The sequence below is a fragment of the Staurois parvus genome, unplaced genomic scaffold (assembly GCF_062004578.1).
Source record: "Staurois parvus isolate SC_StPar_1 unplaced genomic scaffold, SC_StPar_1.0 ptg000372l, whole genome shotgun sequence".
Classification (NCBI taxonomy): domain Eukaryota; kingdom Metazoa; phylum Chordata; class Amphibia; order Anura; family Ranidae; genus Staurois; species Staurois parvus.
The window spans coordinates 3498805-3526345 of record NW_028318168.1 but is presented as its reverse complement, the minus strand read 5'-3'; the positions used below and the strand labels follow the sequence as shown (position 1 = coordinate 3526345).

The 27541-nt window shown below is 39.7% G+C and overlaps 1 protein-coding gene across 2 annotated transcripts in view; it reads right to left on the bottom strand.

Annotated features, from left to right (window-relative positions):
• Window positions 1-236: 236 nt before the first annotated feature.
• The window catches only part of LOC149456167 (uncharacterized), a 45910-nt gene continuing 18605 nt past the window's right edge, over window positions 237-27541 (bottom strand). Inside the window, exons 3-12 of one of the 2 annotated variants that reach the window (XM_089685352.1) lie at window positions 27186-27358; window positions 23447-23571; window positions 23161-23224; window positions 20839-20888; window positions 20522-20594; window positions 16470-16591; window positions 11627-11761; window positions 5157-5226; window positions 1870-1942; window positions 237-942 (exon numbers count right to left, since the gene is read on the bottom strand). In XM_089685352.1, coding sequence (XP_089541478.1) covers window positions 617-942; window positions 1870-1942; window positions 5157-5226; window positions 11627-11761; window positions 16470-16591; window positions 20522-20594; window positions 20839-20888; window positions 23161-23224; window positions 23447-23571; window positions 27186-27358 — 1211 coding nt within the window. In that variant the 3' untranslated portion in view covers window positions 237-616. Of the gene's footprint in view, window positions 952-1869; window positions 1943-5156; window positions 5227-11626; window positions 11762-16469; window positions 16592-20521; window positions 20595-20838; window positions 20889-23160; window positions 23225-23446; window positions 23572-27185; window positions 27359-27541 lie in introns of both variants that reach the window. The other variant, XM_089685351.1, reaches the window with a different exon arrangement.

The window sequence follows — 27541 nt, the reverse complement described above, 5'->3', positions numbered from 1 at the left end:
ACAGTTCTAATTCTAGTCTGTTTTGTATCATCTCTAGAAATAACACTTGCCTCCTTAGGACTGAAATTCCATCCCGCAAACCATCTTATATTCACTATACTTATTTTGAATAATGACGAGTACCACAAAGTCCACTGACATCCTCCGTGTCCAGGCCCATGAATCTCAACCTCAACTAATGGAGAAATCCTGAAACTCTCCGATGAATCTTTATGCACATGCAATTATATCACACATTCTGTTTTTCCATCATAGTTCATTTATTTATGGCAATTACTCTTCAATTTTTTCTTTACAGTATTCACACACCAACTAATACACCCATGTATTTTGCATCGATTTATTATAGAACAGCATTTAATTGCTTATCATTAAAATTCCATAATTTTTGATCTTTGGCACTCTCACGCACTCCATTTTTTCCTTCTATATAGTCTACCATTCAGCTGACACACATTTACTAGTATTTATTTAAAGTATGTTATGGTTTTTAACATGAGTTTGAGTGAAAGTAGTCTGCTGTACATTCACATAACTACTAGTAGATACAAATACAAATTCAACAGAACTATAATGGATGCAACTGATCTTATGCAGGCACTCACATGAAGAGTTGCTAAGACTCATATTCTCTTTTAGTGGAATGATTTGCAGAGTTGTCTGACCACAGTCCATGGTGATGACTTTGGGAACCCTGCCTTTCATTTTGCTGAATCTTTGCTGCATCGAGAAAAGGAGGACACGAAGCTCTTTGGGGATTCTTGGTGTTCATGATGTAGCTGCTTAACGTGCTCAGTGCTGTTGATATTTCTGAAAGTTTCTGTAATGACTGTTGCTCCACAGCTAGCACCTTCTTAGTTAGACGAGTGTGATCCCGATGCATTTGTTTAAGCATCTTGTCCATCTTGTAACAAGAAGATTGGCATGATCTGATGGACTTGTCTACTGGCGCTTTCAAAGGAAAAATACAGATGAACCATACATGAGTAGATAAAGTCTTTTACCTTTACAGCTACAGTAGCTTAACCTCATTGTTTTACCCTAATCAATCAAAAAGTGATAATACCACTAGAAAAAAAAAAAAAAAAAAAAGTAAAACATTTAGTAAATTTAGCAATGCTGTATGAAAAAACCCTATTTAAAATGCTGTATGCCCTACATAAATCAAAACCACAACATAAAATTGATATCAATTAAAAACTACATAAATAACTATAGAGTACACAAAGTCAATACATCTCTTCCTCTGCAAAGAACTCTACCATACATGCATATCCACACCAAATCCAAGTGTCCAGAGCCACCATTGTTTGGATTGAAGCTCACCACAACTAAATGACTGACCAATACAGGTAAGTCATATCTTGCTCATATTTTCTCCTCCAAAGCTTGAAAATCTCATTACAGTGGGTATAATTATTTCTGCCACACATATACAAAGTTGGATATTGTTGGAAAGAATGTTACTCAAGGAAGAAAAGAGAAGCTCCTTATAGTGCAGAAACATTATTAAAAAGCTTAGGGTTAAAAATGTCAGGTGTCTTGATGACAAAATGAGTCAGTCTCTGGCATATGTCCCTGGGTGTCCAAAACCTATGTGAGTACAGCTGTTAGGAGACTGGGTGGAATGCGAGAGAACTATCAGAATAGTTTTATGTGCAGCGTACTATTGCTACAGTGCAAGTTTACTGCAGGATAAATAGCACTGTCACCTTTTTGGAGGTTACTACTAAGGACAGAGAAAAACAAAAACTGCTATGTTGATGATAGTGACAGACAGTGTCATGTGTCGTTTTTTTCCCCATGACTGAAGAATCAGCAAACATAATGTACATGTCTTAGAAGACCGTGTATACAACAGAAAGATACCTGAGTCCATATGACAACTCTTTTGTTCATCTTCATTCTCTGAGCCACTGTATACAATTCTGCGCTTTATTGTCTAGAATTTTTTTAAAGGACAAAAACACATATATATAGGCTGTATTTAATATTTGCATATGTATAAAATATTTGTTATATTTATCAATTTAAATAAACTTTTCTACTTGGCAATGCCAACTGTAACTCACCTCACCTTATACCCCAGCATTTTGTAGCTTTTTCTATAGGTAAGGTGTGCTACAATTAGCATTACCAAGCAAAATGGTTTATTTAACTAGATATGTAATGCAGTGTCACTACATCTGTGCAACAAATACAAACAAATAAATACATGAAAGCATTAAATATAAAAGGAAAAAAGCTGTTTGTCATCAGATTTTTAGCCCAACGATATATATATAAAAATCTCAAAAGGGTATCAATCAGCCCTGGATGGGCGGGGCTTCCAGGATGTCACTTCCGCTCATTGGAATGCAAACCAGCATTTCCAACTTCTAATTCATGCCTGTGTGTTTAATAAATTGTATTTAATAAATAATAAAAATGCAAGTGCATTTATATTTGTTTTTCTCATTAAACTAACTACTACACCATGGGGATCTGTCTGTGTGTAATATCTAGTATACCATCGAGCTTCTTGAAGGCACAGGGATGCATATAGTTGGTGAAGAGGAAGGGCAGATTTGTAGTGCCATTGCATAGTATCACCTTTAAACCTTTGTTTACATCACTGAGAACATTATATACAGTATCTTACAGGAGTACACCCCTCACATCTTTGTAAATTATAGATGTGTATAAATAAATTGTCCGTGTAATACAATACAACCAACGTGATAAAAAATACAGTACCTCACAGAAGTGAGTACACCCCTCACATTTTAACTGTATAACAGTGTAAATTTGCTGTCCCCTCAAAATAACTCACACAGCCATTAATGTCTAAATCGCTGACAACAAAGTCAAAATTGGGCCCAAAGTGTCAATATTTTGTGTGACCACCATTATTTTCCAACACTGCCTTAAACCTCTTGGGCATGGAGTTCACCAGAGCTTCACAGGTTGCCCCACTGGAGTCCTCTTCCACTCCTCCATGATGACATCATGGAGCTGGTGGATGTTAAGAGACCTTGCACTGCTCCACCTTCCATTTAAGGATGCCCCACAGATGCTCAATAGGTTTTAGGTCTGGAGACATGCTTGGCCAGTCCATCACCTTTACCCTCAGCTTCCTTAGCAAGGCAGTGATAATCTTGGAGGTGTGTTTGGGGTTGTCATGTTGGAATGCTGCCCTGTGGCCTAGTCTCCGAAGAAAGGGGATCATGCTCTGCTTCAGTATGTCACAGTACATGTTGACATTCATGGTTCCCTCAATGAACTGTAGCTCCCCGGTGCCAGCAGCACTCATGCAGCCCCAGACCATGACACTCCCACCAACATGCTTGACTGTAGGAAAGACACACTTGACTTTGTACTCCTCACCTGGTTGCCGCCACACACGCTTGACACCATCTGAACCAAATAAGTTTATCTTGGTGTAATCAGACCCCAGGACATGGTTCCAGTAATCTATGTCCTTAGTCTGCTTGTCTTCAGCAAACTGTTTGCGGGCTTTCTTGTGCATCATCTTTAGAAGAGGCTTCCTTCTGGGACAACAGCCATGCAGAACAATTTGATGCAGTGTGCGACATATGGTCTGAGCACTGACAAGCTGACCCCCCACCCCTTCAACCTCTGCAGCAATGCTGGCAGCATTCATATGTGTATTTCCCAAAGACAACCTCTGGATATGACACTGAGCATGTGCACTCAACTTCTTTGGTCCACCATGGAGAGGCCTGTTCTGAGTGGAACTTGTCCTATTAAACCGCTGTATGGTCTTGGCCACCGTGCTGCAGCTCAGTTTCAGGGTCTTGGCAATCTTCTTATAGCGCAGGCCATCTTTATGTAGAGCAACAATTTTTTTTTCAGATCCTCAGAGTTCTTTGCCATGAGGTGCCATGTTGAACTTCCAGTGACCAGTATGAGAGAGTGAGAGCGATAACACCAAATTTAACACACCTGCTCTCCATTCACACCTGAGACCTTGTAACACTAACGAGTCACATTACACCGGGGAGGGAAAATGGCTAATTGGGCTCAATTTGGACATTTTTACTTAGGGGTGTACTCACTTTTGTTGCCAGCGGTTTAGACATTAATGGCTGTGTGTTGAGTTATTTTCACGGGACAGCAAATTTACACTGTTATACAAGCTGTACAATCACTACTTTACATTGTAGTAAAGTGTAAAGTGTAATTTCTTCAGTGTTGTCATATGAAAAGATATAAAAAAATATTTACAAAAATGTGAGGGGTGTACTCACTTCGGTGAGGTACTGTATTTTTTATCACGTTGGTTGTATTGTATTACACGGACAATTTATTTATACACATTTATCTATATTTTTTTTTTTATTTGTTTGCTTATTTGATGCATTTGAGAACACAGTTTAAATTTTTATTGGAATAAGAGTTTCAGGATCTCAGGGCTAATACCCTTTAATATAAATTAATAATTTTGACAATATTGTCAATTTGTCCATCCTCAATAACAAAGCTGTTTTTACGCTTAATGTTAGGTCCACCACTTCCATCTCTTGCTCTAATCCCAAATATAGAACAAATGACTTTGAAATATCAATTTTCTGAAGTGGGTGCCCTCTTTTTTTGAGCACTTGCTAATTCTCTGACATGTTTGCTTCTACACTATTGCTGAAGGTTCAAACAGAGGATTGTAGTTTATATTTTGGATAGGAACAAGAGACTTAAAGTTTATTTGTTACTACACTGAAATGATCTTGTTAGGGAAATAGTGGCTGAGACAGGGTCTGTGTCCGCAGGCTTTTGTTTGCATCAAAACTGCTTTTTTTCCTCTACAAGTCTATGGGAATGATAAAGCAGCCTAAAGCAGGTTAAATGTAGGCCAGGAAGAAGTCAACTACAGATCAAATGCACCTGCAATAAATTCTGAAAAATCTCAGAAACGTCTCAAACAGAGGTAAAAAATGCAACATATGCAGCCTAAAGAGCATCAGCATGCACCGTAGAGGTTTAAAAATGTTTAATGCATGAGCACTAGAAGACAAAATGTTCATTTGAAATCTTTGAAACTTTTTTTTTTCTTACAATGCAAAATTTGTATACAGTTCTATTGATCATACATTTAACTACTTTGTCTTAATTACCATCATATACATTATTTAGGTATTTTGTCAATTCTTAGTACTTACGGAATCTTGTCTTTCTATACAGTTTTTCAGCCTCTTGTGTGATGCTGGTTTTCTGTGATTTGTCACTGAGCTGTATAAATATTTAACCAAATCATAATAATGATGTTATAAATTCAGCAAAATATGTTAAAACACAAATATAGTTGTTTTAGTATAAAGATTTTTTCGTAATTTCATTCTGTAATATATCAAGTAGGTTTGGAAAGTAAACAGTAAAATCTGGGGAAGCAGTTTAAGCTTAGCCTTTACAAACATCGGAAACCCTGTCAGCATAAAGCTCCATTTCATACAGGTGACTCAACTGTCAAACTGATGGCTTGCAGGTAAGCATCGGTGGACTGGATTGGTTTAACCTGCAGGGCTCCGCTGTTGGGGCTCATTCACACGTGATTCTTGGCTGTAGTGCAGTGGTGCAGGCTTTTCATAGTAAAACAGGTGGTGTAGGGGCAACAAATCACCTCCCAGCTCTCTGAAACGTGATCCTCTACAGATTGCATTTCAGAGGGGGCAGCAAAGGCTGCCAACACCGTAAACTAGACCTTTCTATGACAGCTGGTCCTGTTCTGTGCATCAGAGACCTGCAGATTAAAGAGGGATAGAGATTCTCCTGGTATAACCTACTGGAGCTCCATTTTACTTTTACAGATGAACAAAGTTGGTCTTTTGTTTCTGTTTAACCAATTATTAAAACTTAGTTAACCCCAAAGATTGCTTTTTCAACATTTGTATGTAAACAATTTTCATACACTTTGTTTTTGAAGCACTGTGCTATATAGCAACCATTATGCTTCATTACAAAAGCAATTTGAATATTAAAAGCAGATGAAAATCAGCATATCGATATGCAAGGAAACAGTGTATATAAAACAAAAAAAATAGGGTTTTTATACTCAAAACTTTTTGGGAGTCTATTAAGGGATGCAGGAAGTTTTTTTACTGTGGGGTAATGCTGCCACCGATATGAGGATTGGACACTAGCAAACAAATAACATGTGCCAGTCCAGAATAACCCTTCGCACTACCAACATGCCTCAGCTTCTCCTTATCCAGCAAGGCTCAGGTACCATCCATTTTGGTTAACAACTTTCCAAACGGATCCGATTAAAGTCCCTGATTCTACAATGAAACTGTTCTGGACCTTCCAGGTATGCTCCAAGAGCACATGCAACACTTTAGTGACCAGCCACCCTACAGATACTGGTGAAAAAAAACAATCATTTCATGTGTAGGAGGGGTTATATAGGGGAGAACTTCCTCTCTGATTGGTCACTCAGTGTCCATTCACCTATAGGTAGCATATAACCCACAGTCATTATGACCTTTTCTGTGTCCCGTGATGTACGATAATGAAAAATGAAGCTTGCTGGTAGTTGGAGAGGTTATCCTGGGCCCTGGGCTGGCCTACAATTTTTTTGTTTGCCTGTATTCTATCTACATGTAGGTTGTCAGTATAACCCAAAGGTGAAAGACTTCCTGTAGCACTGAATGGTGACAGAAAGAAAAGATACCATTTGATAACAAAAATTTAAATTGCGTACAGTACTTGTGTTGAGGGAGACCTGCATGTAGCAAACCACCTAAACAATTACATCAGTCTTGTCAGGAGTAAATGACACTAACAAAAATAAGCTGCAGGACCATATTGGTTCCAACAGTAAAGGTTCACTTTCAGGGTTCTTAGAAGCAGATGAATTGGTTTGCGTGTGATCAAAGTTCTGCCTCCTGGGCAGTGATTTCAATATGAAGCCAAGATCAAGAGGACTAATAATAAAAAAAAAAGTTCAAAATCAACCTTTAAAAGTATTATTTTACTGAAAGAATGGGTGGTGCTAAGAACAGACTTCTAGCAAGGGTAGTGATTCACAATCAACACAAAGTGAATTTAACCACTTCAATAATTGGGCCAATACTGATACTTCACTCATACATGTAAATATCTACATTTGTTGCAAGAAAATTTAAGCAGAGGCCCTACAGAATAAAATAGTGGGTGTTGCAATTTTTTATGTCACACGGTAATTGTGCAGTGGTCTTTCAAACAATCTTTTTAAGAAAAAAATACTTGAATTTTATTTACACAAAAACACAATATAATACCCAACTGGTAAAATATAAAAGGATGTTACGCTGAGTAAACAAATACCTAACATGTCATGTTTGAAATTGCGCAAGCGCGTAGAACTACAGTACTTAAAAATCTCCATAGGTGACTCTTTAAAAGCCTTTCCAAGTTACCAGTTTAGAGTTACACAGGAGGTTTGGTGCTAGAAATATTGCTCTCCCTGTAACGTTTGTAGTGAAACCTCGTGTGGTGCGAACACTGCTTACATATGCTTGCAGGACTTACATATGAGTTCGCCTTTGTGTGCAAGCACAGGGGAGTGGGGGGGAGCTGTACATTTTTATTTTAAATTTTTTTTTCATTAATTTTTTTTACACGGTCTCATTCTTATTTTTTTTCATATCACTTTTATTGCTACCACAAGGGATGGACAACCTCCTGAAAGATCTTGTTTCAAAGCAGTAAACTCTTACAAGAATTCAGTAAATCTCACAAGATAATAGGGAACTTATCACACACAAACTTATTTCTGCGCATGTGCAAGATTTTTCAAATATGCAGATTCCCATCCTTCATGATATGGAATTTACATGTATGTCGACTCCTATTAATTTTATCATATAATATATGACACAGGAATCAGTTTTATAGACCCTGGTACGTCCCCAGCAATAAAATTCATTATGTATCTCTCTAGAAAGCAGAATGAAAGAAAGTTCAAGACGTCTGGCCACCCATTTGTCTCCAGAAATAGAGGCGAACATTCAACATGTAAGATTTTTAGTAGGTCCAGTGGGCTTTGAAGTGGAAGGTCTACTGCGACCAAAGGACCTGCAATAAATGGTGAAACCTGAAGAGGGTGAATAGATTATAAACATAAGGTAGGGGATGTCCATACCATAGGGAATTGTGATTGTGGATAATGAGGTAGGAACCCCTCCTCTCTGTGGCTACATCAATGTAATGGCCAAAGGGAGTTAACAAAAAGACATTCGCCATCTAAGGGCACACGCACCTCTTACCAAACTGAGTCTGTTACCCAAACTTTAAGCCATAAGATTCTGCATATACACAGAAAGTAGGGACATTCTGGAGATCTGACAGATGGCGTTTTCCATGGTGTCTACACAGACAAGTAGGGCCAAGGGCAAGAACTGTTATCTTGAAGAAAGATTAGAATTATCTATAGCAGGAGAAAGCTTACTATTACTTTCTTTCAGCCCACTTAGTCATGATCTGGCAATGTATAAAGTGGCTATGGTCAAATGTATGGCAGAACCTGCCAAAGCAATGGAGGACTTCAAAAGCGTGTCCAAACACCTAAATTCTGAATATTTGAAGGAGGGAGTACAGTAGACTGGACATTCAGTGCAAGAACGGTCTGAGACCCTAATGGGGACATACCATTTCTTTTTCAATTTTACATCTAGAAGATAACAAGCTTTAAATGTTGTCAGGAGGGGAAAATGCCTCTGAATTTGGCCAAACATTGTATAAGGCCCAACTTGCCTGATCCAGTGTAGAAATAGATTTTCTACAAAAGTCCCTCATTTTTGTGCATTGTAGAACATCTGGAAGCTGTGCATCATTAGCAGTATCTATCCAGAGACTGGTTCACACCGCCTCAATTAACAGATTCACAGGATACAGCATATGGCAAGAAGTGAGGGGTGTCACTTCCCTAAATAATGGTGATGAAAAGTCTTAAGCAACCTCTGAAAAAATGTCAGCCCTTTTGTTTTCTGCCATAGAAAATGTGCTAATTCTGGTTTTGATCCATGTTTATAGGGGGAGAAGTAGCAGAATAGTGGTTATGACTGATCGCAGCCAACAATTACAGAAGTTGAGCTAGGCTCTGGATTAGGTCAAAACGTAGTGGCAGTAAACTCTGCCTTAGTAAGAAAGTATGTCTGATGTGCATCTGTAAGAGCCTGAGTACTGGAGTGGTTTCAGGGTTAGACTTGCTCCAAAACACTTGAGGAACTTGGGAGTCTCCTCATGGCCTGTGGTGGATGCCACTGTCTGTGCCACATGCTCCCACTTCCAAACACCTGTAATCCCCCACTGCAAAATGAAAGTCTACCCTTGCATGGTACACATGGGCTGAATGTAGATTAAGAGGGTTCAAGGTATCCAGTATGAGAGAAATGCAGTAAACCAGCGCAACAGGAGTTCTGATGGCTACGTCTCTCATGAATCCGGCAACAGCTGAAATGGCAAGCAATCAGCTTGCATTGTCTCCAGAAAATGACATCCAAAAGTGTGCAGTTAGGAGTCTAAGCACTGTGTCACCACCCAGAGAGGTATATCCGATAGCAAAATGCCAAATTTAAAAAGGTAAGCGTGTGTTTGGCACTGCAGTAGATCTTGTAGAATAAGGATGCAGTGTATGCTACAGATCCATCAAGACATGAAAAAGCCAGAAACTGGTATGTATAAGAGTATAGGGAAACCCTGTCTTACCTTGTCCATGCCATTGGTCCCATTTAGAGTTCATGGTTAACTCCACCAAAGGGGTCTTTAGGGTCTGGCTGCCATAGGAATGTACCTTGACCCTCGGCTAACTACACTTGTTGCACCACGTGCCAAGGTGAGTGCCCAATGGAGAATCCAGTGCCTGAAGGAAACAGAGGCCAGGCCCACTGCTGAGGAGTCTGGGTACAGTTCCCAAAATGTACTCAAAGGTAACTGATCCTGAAACTGCTAATAAGCCATGAAAGCAGCAAGCAGTAAGATCTTGAAAAAGGTGCCAGTCAAAGAAGGTAAACTAAATCTGGTGAAAACAGTAGAAAATTCTTATCAAAGAGGAGAAGGCATCCATCAGCCAATGAAAATAGCAAAAAACTGGAGCCTCACAGATGGGTGCGTTTCTATAGGGACACTTGGGGGCAGTTACGCTTTTGTGAGTGTCCATTCACCTGAAGGTAGCAGCATATAATCCATGGTCTATGAATCGATTCCTGTGCTACGTACGGTAAAGATAAAGTCTTGATTTCATTTGTAAATAACTTTTCAATGCTTTGTACCAGAATCCCAATTTTAGTGTAATTTTAAAATGGACAATTATAAATGAGATTACCTACATTTAACCACTTGCCAACCGCGCTATAGCCTAATGGCTACAGCGCGGTTGTCCAGTCCTGGGAGGGCATCATATGACGTCCTCCCAGAATGCGCCTCGGCGATCTCCGTGATCGCTATGTCCTATGGATGTGATGTGGTAAAAGGCCAATCACAGCAGCCTTTTACCACGTGATCAGCTGTGTCCAATGACACAGCAGATCACCAGTAAATGCAGGTGCCGGTTATTGGCTGCACTTTTCTTACGCTGTCACAGCATGAGGAAAGTACTGCCAATAACCAGCAATTGTCGGAGGACGGATCGGCACCGATCATCAGAGCACTGATGATCAGTGCTTAGCAGTGCCGCCCACAAGTGCCCATCAGTGCCACCCATCCGTGCCCCCCATCAGTGCAGCATCATCAGTGCTGTCTACCAGTGCCCATCAGTGCCACCTATCAATACCGCCTATCAGTGCAGCCTCAACGCACATCAATGAAGGAGAAAAATTACCTGTTTGCAAAATTTTATAATAGAAAACAAAGAAAAACTTTTTATTTCACATTTTTTGCTATTTTTTTGTTTATAGCGCAAAAAATAGAACACCGACCAGCGAGTAAATACCACCAAAAGAAAGCTCTATTTGTATGAAAAAAGTGATAAAAATTTCATATGGGTACAATGTTGCATGACCACGCAATTATCATTCAAAGTGCGACAGCGCTTAAAGGTGAAAATTGGCCTGGGCAGGAAGGGAGTATAAGTGCCCAGTAGGCAAGTGGTTAAATAAATTTTAACAACGAAAACTTATCAAATGTAGAAAAGAGTGCTTTTACTAGTTTTGTTACGTTTGTCGTCTACATGGATTGCAATATAAAATAATTTTTGCTAGCTATCACCAAAAGAAAGGCTTCTTTGACCCTAAAAAGGCCAAATATGTAATACTTTGTTATCTAAAATCATGACAAAGTTGTTACTTAATAAGAACAGGCCCATAGAATAAATATGAAATTGATGTGGTCCTTAGGGAATAAACAGGCATAAGAGCTGAACTACCTAAATACCCCCTCACTTTCTTGCCAAGTGATGCTTGTAATTAGGCATGTGGCTGCTACTCAATGGAAGCATAGAGCACTGCAATCAGAGGACAGGAAACACATTTTCACTAAGAGAAAATGGGTATTCAAGGCATTTCCAAGCAAAAATTAATTTTAAAAAAATAGCGGGCTTTTGTTTTTCACAGAAATTGTCTTTTGTAGTACAGTGCAATAGTGTATATGCTGTGCTGTCACTTAATTATGGTCACTGAATAAAAACTGGTTCCAAATTTTTGGGGTTATTACTTACATTTCATCTGCATTTGTAAATGACTGGTCAATGTTCGAGGCAGTATCTTCATTAATCACCAGCTCGCTTTCATAAGAGGATAAATCTGAGGGATCATCAGATTCGTCTGTGTTGTAATTTTCGTACCCCTGATTTCTGGAATCACAGACAGCTCAATACATCAAAATGCCTAAATAACCTGCGTTTAAGCACTATGCTCTGCTCTCTAGTGGTAAAAAGGCAGATAAATACAGCGGGTAAAATAAGTATTGAACACGTCACCATTTTTCTAGGTAAACATATTTCTAAAGGTGCCATTGACATGAAAATTTTCACCACACATTGGTAGCAACCCATGCAATCCATACATACAAAGAAACCAAAACAGACAAGTTCAGAAATTAAGGTATGTGTAATAAAATGGAATAACACGGGAAAAATTATTGAACACGTGAAGAAAGGGAGGCACATAAAGAGACACCAGTATCTATCAGTAATTAGAAAGCAATCCTGCCACTTGTCAGTGCAAATTAATATCAGCTGGTTCAGTCTCAACTGACGGCCTATAAAAGGTGTCTCATTATCAAGGTGTCACACAAGAAACGCATGATGGATAAAAGCAAAGGGCTCTCTCAAGACCTTCAAAACCTTATTGTTGCAAAACATACTGATGGCATTCGTTACAGAAGGGTTTCTAAACTTTTGAATGTTCCAGTGAGCATTGTTGGGGTCATAATCTGGAAGTGTAAAAAACATCATTTCACCATAAACTGGCCATGACCAAGTGCTCCTCGCAAGATTACTGACAGAGGAGTGAAAAGAATTATCAGAAGAGTTGTCCAAGAGCCAAGGGCCAATTGTGGAGCGCTTTAGAAATATCTGGAATTAGCTGGTACAATTGTTTCTAAGAAAACAATAAGTAATGCACTCAACCGCAATGGCCTGTATGCACACTCACCACGCAAGACTCCATTGCAAAGACTCCAAAGCATGCTGAAGCTTGTTTAAAGTATGTGCACAACATTTAGACAAGCCTGTGAAATACTGGGAAAATATAGTCTGGTCAGATGAGACCAAAATCAAACTCTTTAGATGCCATAATACACACCATGTTTGGAGGTCAAATGGCACTGCACATCACACCAAAAACACCACACCAACAGTGACGCATGGAGGTGGGAACATCATGGTGTGGGGCTTGTTTTCGGTACTGGCAAACTTCATATCATTGAAGGAAGGGTGAATGGAAAAATGTACCAAGACATTCTTGATAAAAATCTGCTGCCATCTACCAGGATGATGAAGATGAAAGGAGGGTAGACATTTCAGCAAGGCAATGATCCCAAACAGAAAGCCAAGGAAACTCTCAATTGGTTTCAAAGAAAGAAAATAAGGCTGCTAGAATGTCCCAGGCAATCACCTGACTTGAATCCAATAGAAAATCTATGGAAAGAACTAAAGATCAGAGTTCATAGTAGAGGCCCACAGAACCTTCAAGATTTGAAGACTGTTTGGAAGAAAGGGCCAAAATCACACCTGAGCAATGCATGCGACGAGTTTCTCCATACAGGAGGTATCTTGAAGCTGTCATTACCAACAAAGGATTTCGTATGAAGTATTAAATAAATTTCAGTTAGCGTGTTCAATATTTTTTCCATGTTTCATTCCATTTTGCTACACAACTTAATTTCTGAACTTGTTTGTTTCTATGTATGTATGGATTGCATGGGTTGTTACTGACATGTGATGAAAATTTCATGTCAATAGCACCTTTAGAAATAGATTTACCGAGAAATATGGTGACGTGTTCAATACTTATTTTACCCGCTGTATGTTTACTGAAGTATATACAGTTTTTTCACAAACTCCCCATTTTAATATCTCCCTTTTTTTTTTTACTTAAACCAGAGTTTTTCCTCATGTGTTCAGAATAAATGCAGTGTTGCAAACATGTTTTTTGCATTTTCTTTTGTACTTATTTAAAAAAAAAACAAAAAAAAAAAAACACACGACATGTACAATCACACGGATACAAAAATCTGAGTGATGAATGATTAATGTGCAGGTCGAACCTATGCACTTCCTGGACACTGAATTAAACTATCAAACAATCTTATCAGCCTTCCCAGCTATCTTATGTAAACTTTAGGACCCCTCTTTCCTATGTAACACAGGTGTGGAGAGGGGAAGGTGTTTGCAGTCTATTCAGGAGAATACCTTAACATAACACTGCTCCTCCACAGCTAGGGCTTGTTCACGTAGGGCACTTCATTGTGAGCCTTGTGGGTCAGTGTTTTCCTGGCATGGGGATGCACAGGCACTGTGTGCGTGTCTTAATATGGCATGCGGGTTTCTGAATGAGTACAGGGTGTGTTCAGGGACATGCACCTGCACTCAACTGCATGTCACTTTAGAACACAGGGTCTATGTCTGTGCAGCCACATGTCCCAATATAAATGAATGGGACGCCAGCATGGAGATGCACATAACTGCACCCCTATGCTGCGAAAACACCAACCAGCACAGGGCCCGCAGTAAAGTGTCCTGTGTGAACGAGGCCTTAGACTGAGCTTTGTCACCGTAGGACAGAAGTGTGATGGCAGGATCAATACATGAAAATAAACTAAAAGAGTATGGAAAAGAAGGAAACTAATGCACCCACCATCTGAATTTTAAATGATATGCCATTTATCCATTAAAGTGGTAGAAAACCGCAGCTTTAAAAAAAAAAAAAAAAAAAAAATCCCCTGCAAGGCAACTGCATAATGTACTAGTATGCATACTAGTACATTATGAAATATTTACCTTAGAACAAAGACCTCCAGAGGTCACCGCCGACAGGGCTTTTATCTTCACCTAGTCTTTCTTCCGGGATCATGCGCTCCAGCCGTCAGACTGGCCAAGTCATGATGATGTCACTCACGCGCATGCGCACGGGAGTCACAGGCCACGGCACAGTGCTCTGAAGGACATGCAGGGGTATGCCGTTCCTTCAGAGCTCACGCACTGGCTGCCAAAAAGAGTGAATATCTACTAAACGGTACATGTTTAAGAGATTCATTTTACCTACAGGTAAGCTTTATGATAAGCTTACCTGTAGGTAAAAATCACAAAGTAGGCTTTATTACCACTCTAATATAGGTCATATACAATCACACAACTACACCGTGTTCCAAATTATTATGCAAATTCTATTTAAGTGTCACAAAGATGAAATATTTTGTTTTTCAGTTTAACTCATGGATGGCATTGTGTCTCAGGGCTCTTTTGATCACTGAAAGCAATCTCGGACACCTGTAATAATTAGATTGGCCGGTGAGCCCAATTTAAGGAAAAACTACTAAAGGACGGTGTTCCACATTATTAAGCAGAGCACCATTTTCAAGCAATATGGGGAAGAAAAAGGATCTCTCTGCTGCCGAAAAGAGTGAAATAGTTCAATGCCTTCGACGAGGTATGAAAACATTAGATATTTCACGAAAACTTAAGCGTGATCATCGCACTATTAAGAGATTTGTGGCTGATTCAGAGCACAGACGGGTTCATGCAGATAAAGGCACAGATCCATGCATCGGATCAAGAGAGCAGCTGCTAAAATACCATTACATAGCAGCAAATAGATATTTGAAGCTGCTGGTGCCTCTGGAGTCCCACGGACATCAAGGTGTAGAGTCCTCCAGAGTCTTGTAACTGTGCATAAACCTTCTATTCAGCCACCACTAACCAATGCTCACAAGCAGAAACGCTGCATTGGGCAGAAAAACACATGAAGACTAATTTTCAAACAGTCCTGTTCACTGATGAGTGCCGTGCAACCCTGGATGGTCCAGATGGATAGAGTAGTAGATGGTTGGTGGATGGCCACCCTGTTCCAACAAGGCTGAGACATCAGCAAGGCAGTAGTGGAGTCATGTTTTGGGCCGGAATCATGGGAACAGAGCAGATCGGCCCCTTTAGAGCCCCCGAAGGTGTAAAGATGACCTCTGCAAAGTATGTGGAGTTTATGACTGACCACTTTCTTCCCTGGTACAGAAGGAAGAACTATGCTTTCCGTAATAAAATCATCTTCATGCATGGCAATGCACCATCTCATGCTGCAAAGAATACCTCTGCATCAATGGCTGCTATGGGGATAAAAGGAGAGAAAGTCATGGTGTGGCCTCCATCCTCCCCTGACCTCAATCCTATTGAGAACCTTTGGAGCATCCTCAAGCAAAAGATCTATGAGGGTGGGAGGCAGTTTACATCCAAACAGCAGCTCTGGGAGGCTATTCTGACATCTTGCAAACAAATTCAAGCAGAAACTGTCTAAAAACTCACAAGTTCGATGGATGCAAGACTTGTGAAGCTGCTATCAAATAAGGGGTCCTATGTTAAAATGTATCGTGACCGGTTAAAATGTTTAAAAAGTTAAAATGTTGTTAAAAGTTTGATTGAAATAGCTTTTGATTTCAGTAAATATGCTGCAAACACAACAAATGACAATTTTCAGTTCTTTACAACCTATAAAGTGTTTTGAAACTTACGGTGCGTAATAATTTGGAACAGTGCATTGTAAGTGTTTAATGTTTAACAAAAATACTGTTATCATTAGGAGGTTTGTTCAATAAAATGTGAATTGTACTCTTCATAGTTGATAACATGAGAATTATGCTGACTGTTATTTACATCAATTATTTAGGTAAATGAGAAAAATATAATTTGCATAATAATTTGGAACACCGTGTATAGTCATGTAGTGTTATAAAATTCCATGAGAATTGCAGCTTCTGAGAAGAAAATATTATATCTGCTACTAGAAACAGAATGCAAAATCTTATTTCACGAGTTTTATGTTTTCATAACACAAAGCAAATGTCCTTACAAAGAAGTTTTCAGATGATTGTTGGGCTCCTCCACAGAGCTATCATGCTCTTCTCTGATGACTCTTTTGGTGCCTCTGTTAGGTTTCTGTTCAGTGAACCATGGCGATCTGCTCTCAAAAGCCTGCACATTGTACATGATAAACAAACATTCTCAGGACAGGACAGAGAAATCACTGACTCAGTGGGCCAGGTTAAACATGAATTACAATATATGAACCAAAAATCCCTATTTTTATGCAGAGGTTTGCTGGATGCAAGTAAGGTTGTATAACAGTGTGCAGAGGGTTACATTAGAATGATGTAACATGTGGTCACAACAAGCATCTCGCATAGCAAATTATATGTTTAATATTTTACACACAAAATATAGATTTAAGCACATAATTAAAGGACATTTAACTGTATTGTTACAAAGTGCGGCAGACTGAAAAACAAACAAAACAATTGACAGAACAAATAACTTTACTTTCCCTGCTGAACCGGCCAAGATTAAATCCATCTATGGCCGGCTTAAGTTTCAACAAGCCAACCCTTTTGGATAACAGTTTTGATAAACTTGAAATAGTAAAAACTTTTGCCACGTTTTTATTGTAGTTCATGACAGTGTTAGGGATCTTTCACTTCATTTCATGTCCTATTGTCACAGGAATAGGGCTAAGAGAAGCAGTTGTTAATCATACTCTGATAGGGGTTCTAACCTTTCCCAGTTTAACTGACAAAAGTTTTTTTTTTTTTTTTTAATGCCAGACCGGAAGTGGCACTAATCAGAGTTCTGTGAGTAGGCTACATATACAGGTTGGCCACTAAGGGGTGCTAGAGACCCCCAAGGAAGCACATTTGTGAGAAGCGCACTGGATGTATTTAAAAAGGCGAGTTTGGTGTATTGCACCTCCACATTGGTTCCTGGAGTGGCGGTGTGAGATGTAAGTCAGAGCAGATGCTTTTATTATTGATTTTATGTGACTTCACTGTGCTGCTACTTGTTTGGTTCATAATAAATACTACAGTATATGGCGCTTTATTTTGGTTGCGTTGCGGTGGTGTTTGATGGCGAGAGTTGAACAGTGCCCCCTATGGAAATGTGATTATAGTTGGTGGGAGAGAAGACTGATATCAGTGCTCCAATTAATCATGATGCATCATCTGCTGCACACCTCATGGGCAGCACACATTGGTGGTGAGCACACATTTTATGTCTGTGGTGCAGGTTAGTATATGCACTGTATCACGGAGTGTTACCTATGCACGGGTGTTGAATTATATTAAAAATAAGAGTACTACACTATATAGCTTTGTTTTTGGTATCACATCGATACAAAGTCTTATACTGCAAAGGAGGAAGGAGCAAATCGGTCCCCCAAGAGCCTCACAAGCAGATAGATAGTCTTGTGATGATTAATTAAAACGCTGACGCTGCACTTTATATCAGGTCAGCATATATTGGTGGTGAGTTGGCATTTCTTTTGATTTTTCAGTGGTGGATAGTCTGATTTTTGAAATAGAGTATAACACATATTGCACAGAGGGACTACGAATGAATTTTGATATGCCAAGTTGATGGGGCTGTCATTCTTGGACTATTATTGTGACCTTATAGCGCTGCAATTTTAATTTAGCATTCACGTGAAGGGTGGTGTATATTTTTACCTGTATTTGCAAGCTGCTTATTTTTACATTAGTAAGAAGCGCTGACTTTATATATTTTGGTAATTGACAAAAGTGTTTTGTTAAAGCCTGTGACCCCAATGGACAGATAATAATAAGGTGCTGTATCAAAAACAAGGGAGGAAAAATCAACAGGGTCACAGATCACAAATATAACTCCACTATATGCCCGCACATTCCTGCAGCAGCCTCTAAAATCCATCTTTAACCTGATTAGCCTGACAAAATATTTGTAACCCTATTCGGCCACTTTTGTGATTCTTGACTGCTGCTGAACTGCATAGTTAGCATGCTGACGCAAACTATCGTTAATACAGCTTTGCAAGTGTATTTTGACTCCCTGTGAAAAAGCATTACACTGCTGATGTTTGCTCCCTGCTCTCCTCCTGTAAGCTGCCTACACATCTCCCCCACGTTTGAAAGCAGGTAAGAGCAATGCCACCACTCAACTCTCTCTGTAGGGAAGCTGTAATTAAAGTTTACCAGATGTACAGACAATATTCAAAACAGTTAATATCCTGATTTGTGCTCACACACTTACCACAAACATACATTCTTCCACAAGAGAAAAATATACTTTTCAGATGGATGAGTTATCTTATACAGATATCAAGCACGATCAAACAAAGTGAACGGACTTCGCAGGAGTAGAACCTTCTCACCTTGTTTATTAACCACTTCCCGACCGGCCGTTGCATATAAACGGCCGGACGGTGGCAGTACAGGGTCGGGTGGCCGTTTATGAACGGCCTCCCCGCACCCTGGGAGCGCGCAGCACCGCGATCCGGTGCCCGCTGTGTCCTCCGGACACAGTGAAACACCGATCGTCGGACGGGACCTCTGTACGAGGTCCCGATCATGTGATCACTGATTGGCCAATCAGTGATCACATGCAAAGTAGTAAGCAAGATGTCACTTGTGACATCATTGCTTACTACATGTGAAATCTGTGAATGATCACAGAGGTCACATGGTACAAGGCTATTCACAACAGCCTTATACCATGTGACAAGCTGTGACCAATCACATCTCACTCAGTACTTCTCAATGAGTGCAGGAATGCACACAGAGAGAAAGAGAAATGATTGCTTTTACATCCTATATGGGTGTAAAAGCAATCATTGTAAAAAAAAGGAAAAAAAATTTCATCACCCCCCCACAAGTAGTACAGTGTCACCATACTGCTAGGGTGACAGTATGTAAAAAAAAAAAAAAAATGTAAAAAAAATGTTTAAAAATTATAATTTTTGGTTATAAACTAATTTGTTTTTTTTACTAAAAAGATAACGGAATACATTTTGGCAAAGATTTATGATAAAATATTTATTTGCAAAATTTTATAAAAAAAACTTTTGTTCAAAATTTTTGGACTTTTTCATTTACATAGCAAAAAAAATAAAAATCCCAGCAGTGAATAAATACCACCAAAATAAAGCTTTATCTGTCTCAAAAAAATGGTAAAAAATGAATTTGGGTACAGTGTTGCATGACTGCGCAATTGTCATTCAAAGTGTGATAGCGCTGAAAGCTGAAAATTGCCCTGGTCAGGAAGGGGGTAAAAGTGTCCGGTCTGGAAGTGGTAAATGCCCAATGTCGACGTGAGAAGAACAAAAGGCTACATTGCTCAGCAGCAAGTCTTGACTACCAGTGTGTGTTTTTTGCTATTGCCAAACAGTATACTTAATAATTTGCTAGTACAAGTGAAAAAATGACGTTTTCAAAATAAGTATTCTGCTGTGTGCCTATCGCTCAGTTTAGAACATAAAATTGGGGCATGTGCTACAGGCAGGGGTATAGATACACACACACACACACCATTTAAACCAGCAGCTTTAGAAAAAAAATCTTGACAATGATAATACATTAAATAAATTCTGGTTTACACATGTATGTGAGAAAATCATATCACTACTCAAATGCAGGTATTATGGCTATTAAAGTGAATGTGACAAAAATGTTTTAACCAAAAATATACGTGCAAAAAAGAAAGCATACATGCCAAGCACTGTTCTAAGGCAGAAGAGTTGTTTTCCAAAGTCTGTTCAAAAACAGACACTCCAGCAATGTGGTATGCCCGGTCCCCCAGTGCATTCTGGCCTTCCTTCCTCCAACTTGCACATCATTACTGTGCTCTGTACGCATTGGAGGAGCAAACACAACACTCCCAAAGTGACCTTTTCTGAAAAGACTTTGGGAGGCAATTCCTCTGCATCACAGCACCATTCAGTGGCACAGGCAGCAAGATATGCTTCTTTTTACAGGTATAAACAATGAACAAAGATATAAAAGAATATGACCATTTTCACTATTTAATAATAGTAAAATGAAGCAGGAAAAAAAAAAACCCAAACCCAAAAAAACAAAAAAACAAAAAAAAAAAACTTACCTGAATGGAGGTTTGTGATGTTTTGGAAGCAGATAACTGATTGTAGTTGCCTGTACTGTCAATCATGAGAGGCCTACACAATGCAAATTATTATTATTATTTTTTAAAGTTCTCATTTTGTGTGCTATAAATCAACATGCATACACAGTTGTAACATTTTCCCGCAGAAAGTCATAGCTTCTTGTGACCAAAATGGCCAATTTCACAGAGCATCATTACTATTTGTTTTATTAAAACAGCATTTATCATGACAGTAAGGCCTATAAACTCTATTTTATATTGAAATTTTATTTTTAGTAAATGGAAACAGTACTTACTGGTTTGATTGAAAAGATCCTATTTGTTCATAAGAGTGAGATGTTCCGACCTATAAAATCAAGTATGCACATATAAGATATATTAATTTAAATGATTCAATACAGTTGAGCAATAATTCATGATCTTTCACCAGATTTTCTTTAGCAAGCAATATTACAAAGCACAGATTTTAGACATTTTTAAATCTAGTCTCTTGCTAATAGATCACCATCAAGCACAATACAGCTGAAAAAATGTACTGATCTAGGGACTTTTTTGTGGCAATAGGACAACAAATTTCTATGTGATTTTCATTATCAAGCAAGAATAAAAACAATTTTTCCATGACTGACTTTAAGAAAAAAATGTATAGTGTTACACAAATCAACAACTGCTGAGAACAGGTGTACAGGTATACCTGAATGAAACTATTGATCCTACTTTAACTATAGCATTTACAATTGTACATAAGTGAAGTGCACGTCACAAATATAATTCCAAGAAAAAAACATTTAAAAAATAAATATTTAAAAAAAAGCTCACATATGAAATATGTGGGTTCACGCAATGGCTTACTGGTTAGCACTCCTACCTTGCAGCACTACGGCCCCTGGCTATTGCACATACAGTGAAGGAAATAAGTATTTGATCCCCTGCTGATTTTGAATGTTTGCCCACTCACAAAGAAATGATCAGTCTAAAAATCGAATGGTAGGTGTATTGTAACACTGAGGCACAGAATAGCAACAAAAAATTCAAAAGAAATGCATGTCTAACAAATTATGCACCGATTTGCATGTTCATGAGGGAAATAAGTATTTGATCCCCTTCACAAAACATGACTTAGTACTTGGTGGCAAATCACTTGTTGGCAATCACAGAGGTCAGACGTTTCCTGTAGTTGGCCACCAGGTTTGCACACATCTCAGGAGGGATTTTGTCCCACTCCTCTTGGCAGATCTTCTCCCAGTCATTAAGGTTTGGTGGCTGATGTTTGGCAACTCGAACTTTCAGCTCCCTCCAGAGATTTTCAATCAGATTAAGGTCTGGAGACTGGCTAGGCCACTCCAGGACCTTAATGTGCTTATTCTTGAGCCATTCTTTTGTTGCCTTGGCCGTGTGTTTTGGGTCATTGTCATGCTGGAACACCCATCCATGACCCATTTTCAATGCCCTGGCTGAGGGAAGAAGGTTCTCACCCAAGATTTGACGGTACATTACCCCATCCATCGTCCCTTTTGATGCGGTGCAGTTGTCCTGTCCCCTTAGCAGAAAAACACCCCCAAAGAAGAATGTTTCCACCACCATGTTTGACAGATGCAATGTTGTTCTTGGAGTCATAGGCAGCATTCCCCCTCCTCCTCCAAACACGGCGAGTTGAGTTGATGCCACAGAGCTCAATTTTGGTCTCATCTGACCACAACACTTTCAACCAGTCCTCCTCTGCATCATTCAGATGTTCAGTGGCAAAATTCAGTCGGGCCTGGGCATGTGCTTTCTTGAGCAGAGGGACCTTGCGGGCACTGCAGGATTTCAATCCTTGTCGGCGTAGTGTGTTACCAATTGTTTTCTTGGCGACTGTGGTCCCAGCTGCCTGGAGATCATTGACAAGATCCTCACTTGAAGTTCTGGGATGATTCCTCACTGTTCTCATGATCATTGACACTCCACGAGGTGAGATCTTGAATGGTGCACCAGATCTAGGGAGACTGACAGTTGTTTTGTGTTTCTTTCATTTGCGAATGATTGCACCAACTATTGTCACCTTCTCACCAAGCTGCTTGGCAATAGTTTGGTAGCCCAGTCCAGCCTTGTGTAGGTCTACAATCTTGTCCCTGACATCCTTGGACAGCTCTTTGGTCCTTGCCATGGTGGAGAGTTTGGAATCTGACTGTTTGATTGCTCCTGTAGACAGGTGTCTTTAAGAGACTGCTTCTAATCTCAGCTTGTTACATGTATGAAAGACACCTGGTAGCCAGAAATCCTGCTGAATGATAGGGGATCAAATACTTATTTCATCATAGATATGCTAATCAGTGCATAATTTGTTAGACATGCATTTCTTTTGAATTTTTTGTTGCTATTCTGTCTGTGTTACAATACACCTACCTTTCGATTTTTAGACTGATCATTTCTTTGTGAGAGGGAAAACATTCAAAATCAGCAGGGGATCAAATACTTATTTCCTTCACTGTAATGGGGACAGCACATATCAGCATAAGGTCCGACAAATGGTACAGCATCAGATTTCAGGTACCAGAACCATCCTGGAGTAAAAAATAAGTATATATACATACATAAATTCATATAGTAAATAGACACACATGGTACACAGTACTCACAGGTTCAAATTGCGGCTGAGCTGGCCGTAACTGTATAACCTCTTTCCACAAGGCCTCATTTTCCCTGAGTTAAAACAGGAAAAACATTATTTTTAGGGAGGTTAAAAAAATGCTTTGACTTTAAAGGATTATTCAAAATCCTTTAAGAGCTAAAACAATACTAATTGTTTCAAAGTCAATCAAGCCCGTTTCAGGGATGTCTACTGGATATTTAGCTATGAGAGTATGCACTGTAAACTTCAATGCGCTACAACTCCTCTGCTGCGCTACAAGCAGTCTACTGTACCTCTTTAGGGATTCCACTGTTGAATCAAGGACATCTTGTCTTGCCTGCAGCTGATGCAGAAACGTCAGTATTTTCTGCATGTCATCTGGTCCAGATTTACCTTCTTCAATGTGGGGAACAGGTACCTGGATAAAAGGATTTCCAAGATGCAGTGTTTACACTTAACCACAAACACATTTAACTTTAGTCAGCAAAAATTACTTCCATAACTGACATTCAGTTATGCAGGCTTATGATAATAATAAAAGCTTTGAAAGATAATTTAATCAACTGGCTTTCAGGTAAGCAGCAGATATTGCTGTTCCAAAACCAGAGCAAGAAAAAAGACAGGTAAAAATGTATGTTCTATGACAGTGTCATTAGGCCTAATCAGTAAGCAAGTTTCCAGTTTGTATGCTTTTGTGCAATTTTCCTTTATGAAGAGTATAAATTCTCAAATGCAAAAGATCAGGAAAACAGAGTAAAGTGAGATAAAGAGAAGGCAGTTAAATATTTCAGCTTTACGATACATGCAGCAAAAACACATTCAAAAAAACTACTTTATTTGACTTCACTGAATTTATACATTTTGGCTGCTTATGTTTAAAAGCAAAATTTTAGCCATAAGAAAACATTGTCTATAGCTTTAATGAGCAAACGTACCTGTAATGAGAGAGTCCCAGGCAGCTGGATCCTATAGAAATCTTCTGTGCAGGGATGCCCTGTCCTCATTCTGTCATTAAAAGTGGAGGTCCACCCAAAAGGGGAAGTTCCACTTTAAGGACTTGTGCCCAGCTCCCCATGAAAAATTGGCACCTTTGAGCAGCGGGGGGAGTGCCTAGGTGATCGGAAGCTGAAGTTCTCCTTGCCCCCTCCCTCCCCCCCCGCAGTCTTCTGGGGCAAGTGACAGGTCCCAGAAGATTGTGGGACCATTTACAATGTGCAGTGCTGCTGGTGCATGCGCACTGGGCACCTGGCTGTGGAGCCGCAAGCTGTCACAGCTGGGTGCCCACAGTTAAGATGCCGGGGACAGAAGACAGCCGATGAACTAGGCTGGGGTGAGCACACTGCTGGATCGTGGGACAGGTGAGTGGCTGTTTTTTAAACGAAAAGCTACATTTTTTTTTTCACAGGAAACTAGAGCTCCACGTTAAACTTGTGGCACTGTGGGGGTTAATAAATTCAGCTCTTTTGTGAAGCTGCTGTGACAAAGTTCCAAATGAGGACCCACCCCCTCCTCTATTGATAAATGTTCTTACATGGGACATACTTCATTACAGGTAAGTTATCTCACTATGGCTAAAAATATTTTTCTATGGCTAAACTTGAGAAAAAAATCTTTTTAATGCTTCTTTTCCTCCTAGACATAAAAAGCATAATTTAACCCCTGCAGTGCAGGGGAGTACCACTACAAGGATCATTTTTACCCAGAGTTCAGTTTAAAGATGGTTGAGGGGATGTCTAATGTCAATACACTGCACTGGTCCAAAACCATTTCCATTTTTTTTCTAGGATCTCAAGGATTCCCTGGAAAGAACTTCACTAAAAACTATTTGTAGGGCAGCACAATGGCTAAATGGTCAGCGCTTCCGCCTGGCAGTACTAGGGTCGTTGGTTCGAATCCCAGCCACAGAACCACCTGTCTGGAGTTTGCATGTTCTCCCTGTACCTGCGTGGGTTTCCTCCCAGACTCCAAAGACATGCTGGTAGGTTAATTGGCTCCTGTCTAAATTGGCCCTAGTATGTGCATGTATGAATGTAAGTCAGGAACCTTAGATTATATGCCCCTTGAGGGTTAGGGACTGATGTGAATGTACAATATACACAGTATCTCCCAGAAGTGAGTTCACCCCTCACATTTTTGTAAATATTTTATTATATATTTTCATGTGACAACACTGAAGAAATTACACTTTGCTACAATGTAAAGTAGTGAGTGTACAGCTTGTATAACAGTGTAAATTTGCTGTCCCCTCAAAATAACTCAACACACAGCCATTAATGTCTAAACCACTGGCAACAAAAGTGAGTACACCCCTAAGTGAAAATGTCCAAATTGGGCCCCAAGTGTCAATATTTTTTGTGTGGCCACCATTTTCCAGCACTGCCTTAACCCTGTTGGGTATGGAGTTCACTAGAGCGTCACAGGTTGCCACTGGAGTCCTTTTCCATTCCTCCATGACGACATCACGGAACTGGTGGATGTTAGAGATCTTGCGCTCCTCCACCTTCCCCACAGATGCTCAATAGGGTTTAGGTCTGGTGACATGCTTGGCCAGTCCATAACCTTTACCCTCAGCTTCTTTAGCAAGGCAGTGGTAGTCTTGGAGGTGTGTTTGGGGTTGTTATGTTGGAATGCTGCCCTCCAGCCCCGTCTCCGAGGAGAGGAGATCATACTCTGCTTCAGTATGTCACAGTACACGTTGGCATTCATGGTTCCCTCAGGGAACTGTAGCTCCCCAGTGCCAGCAGCCCTCATGCAGCCCCAGACCATGACACTCCCACCACCATACTTGACTGTAGGTAAGACACACTTGTCTTTGTACTCCTCACCTGGTTGCCGCTTGACACCATCTGAACCAAATCAGTTTATCTTGTGTCATCACACCACAGGACATGGTTCCAGTAATCAATGTCCTTAGTCTGCTTGTCTTCAGCAAACTGTTTGTGGGCTCTCTTGTGCATCATCTCTACAAGAGGCTTCCTTCTGGGACGACAGCCATGCAGATCAATTTGATACAGTGTGCGGCATATGGTCTGAGCACTGACAGGCTGACCCCCCTCCCCTTTAACCTCTGCAGCAAAGCTGGCAGCACTCATCTGTCTATTTCCCAAAGACAACGTCTGGATATGACGCTGGGCACGTGCACTCAACTTCTTTGGTCCACCATGGTGAGGCCTGTATGAAGTGGAATCTGTCCAGTTAAACCTCTGTATGGTCTTAGCCACCGTGCTGCAGCTCAGTTTCAGGGTCTTGGCAATCTTCTTATAGCCTAGGCCATCTTCATGTAGAGCAACAATTTTTTTTTTCAGATCCTCAGAAAGTTCTTTGCCATGAGGTGCCATGTTGAACTTTCAGTGACCAGTATGAAAGTGATAACACCAAATTTAACACACCTGCTCCCCATTCACACCTGAGACCTTGTAACACTAACGAGTCACATAACACCAGGGAGGGAAAATGGCTAATTGGGCCCAATTTGGACATTTTCACTTAGGGGTGTACTCACTTTTGTTGCCAGTGGTTTAGACATTAATGGCTGTGTGTGGAGTTATTTTGAGGGGACAGCAAATTTACACTGTTATACAAGCTGTACACTCACTACTTTACAATGTAGCAAAGTGTCATTTCTTCAGTGTTGTCACATGAAAAGATAGAAGAGAAGATAGAGAGATACTGTATGTAAAGAGCTGCATAAATTGATGGCACTATACAAGTACCTGTAATAATATTCTAAAATACCCAGAAAAGATGGCTTTGGTGTAGCTTTAAAAATCTGCCTTTTCTGTGGCTAAATACGGACTAAAAAATAAGGCCTATGTGGTTCTAACAGGCATAACTGAGAATATATAAATAAAGTTTGACCTTAATATGGCCATGTTTCCTCCATAGTGCTTCAGATAGGAGGAGTTTGAACCAGGAAGTGAGCTCGGCTCAAGTCTTTAATTTGGAGCTTCTACTTTCACACTGTACAAACATACTGTACTTGAAATTTGTAAAAAAAAAAAAAAAAAAACAACACCAAACAGGCAAACAAACCTTAGCCTTCCGGAATACACGCTTATCTCCAGTACTTGATGTTACCTTCCGTTTTATCTTTATCAATAACTCTTCTTGACCACGCTTGAAAAAGGGATGCTGGTATCTGCCTGAGCAGTATTTATCATGCCTAGCTGCGCCAGACTCATCCTGCATAACTTTATGAAAGCCATCTGCAAAAAAGAAAGTGATGTTACATTTACTGAAAAAAAAATGAGAAATGCAAGTATACATTGGGGTTGATTTAGTAAAAAAGGAGAGTGCAAAATCTGGTGCAGCTCTGCAGAAAAACCAATCAGCTTCCAGTTTTTTTTTTAAAGCTTGATTGAACAACCTGAAGTTAGAAGCTGATTGGA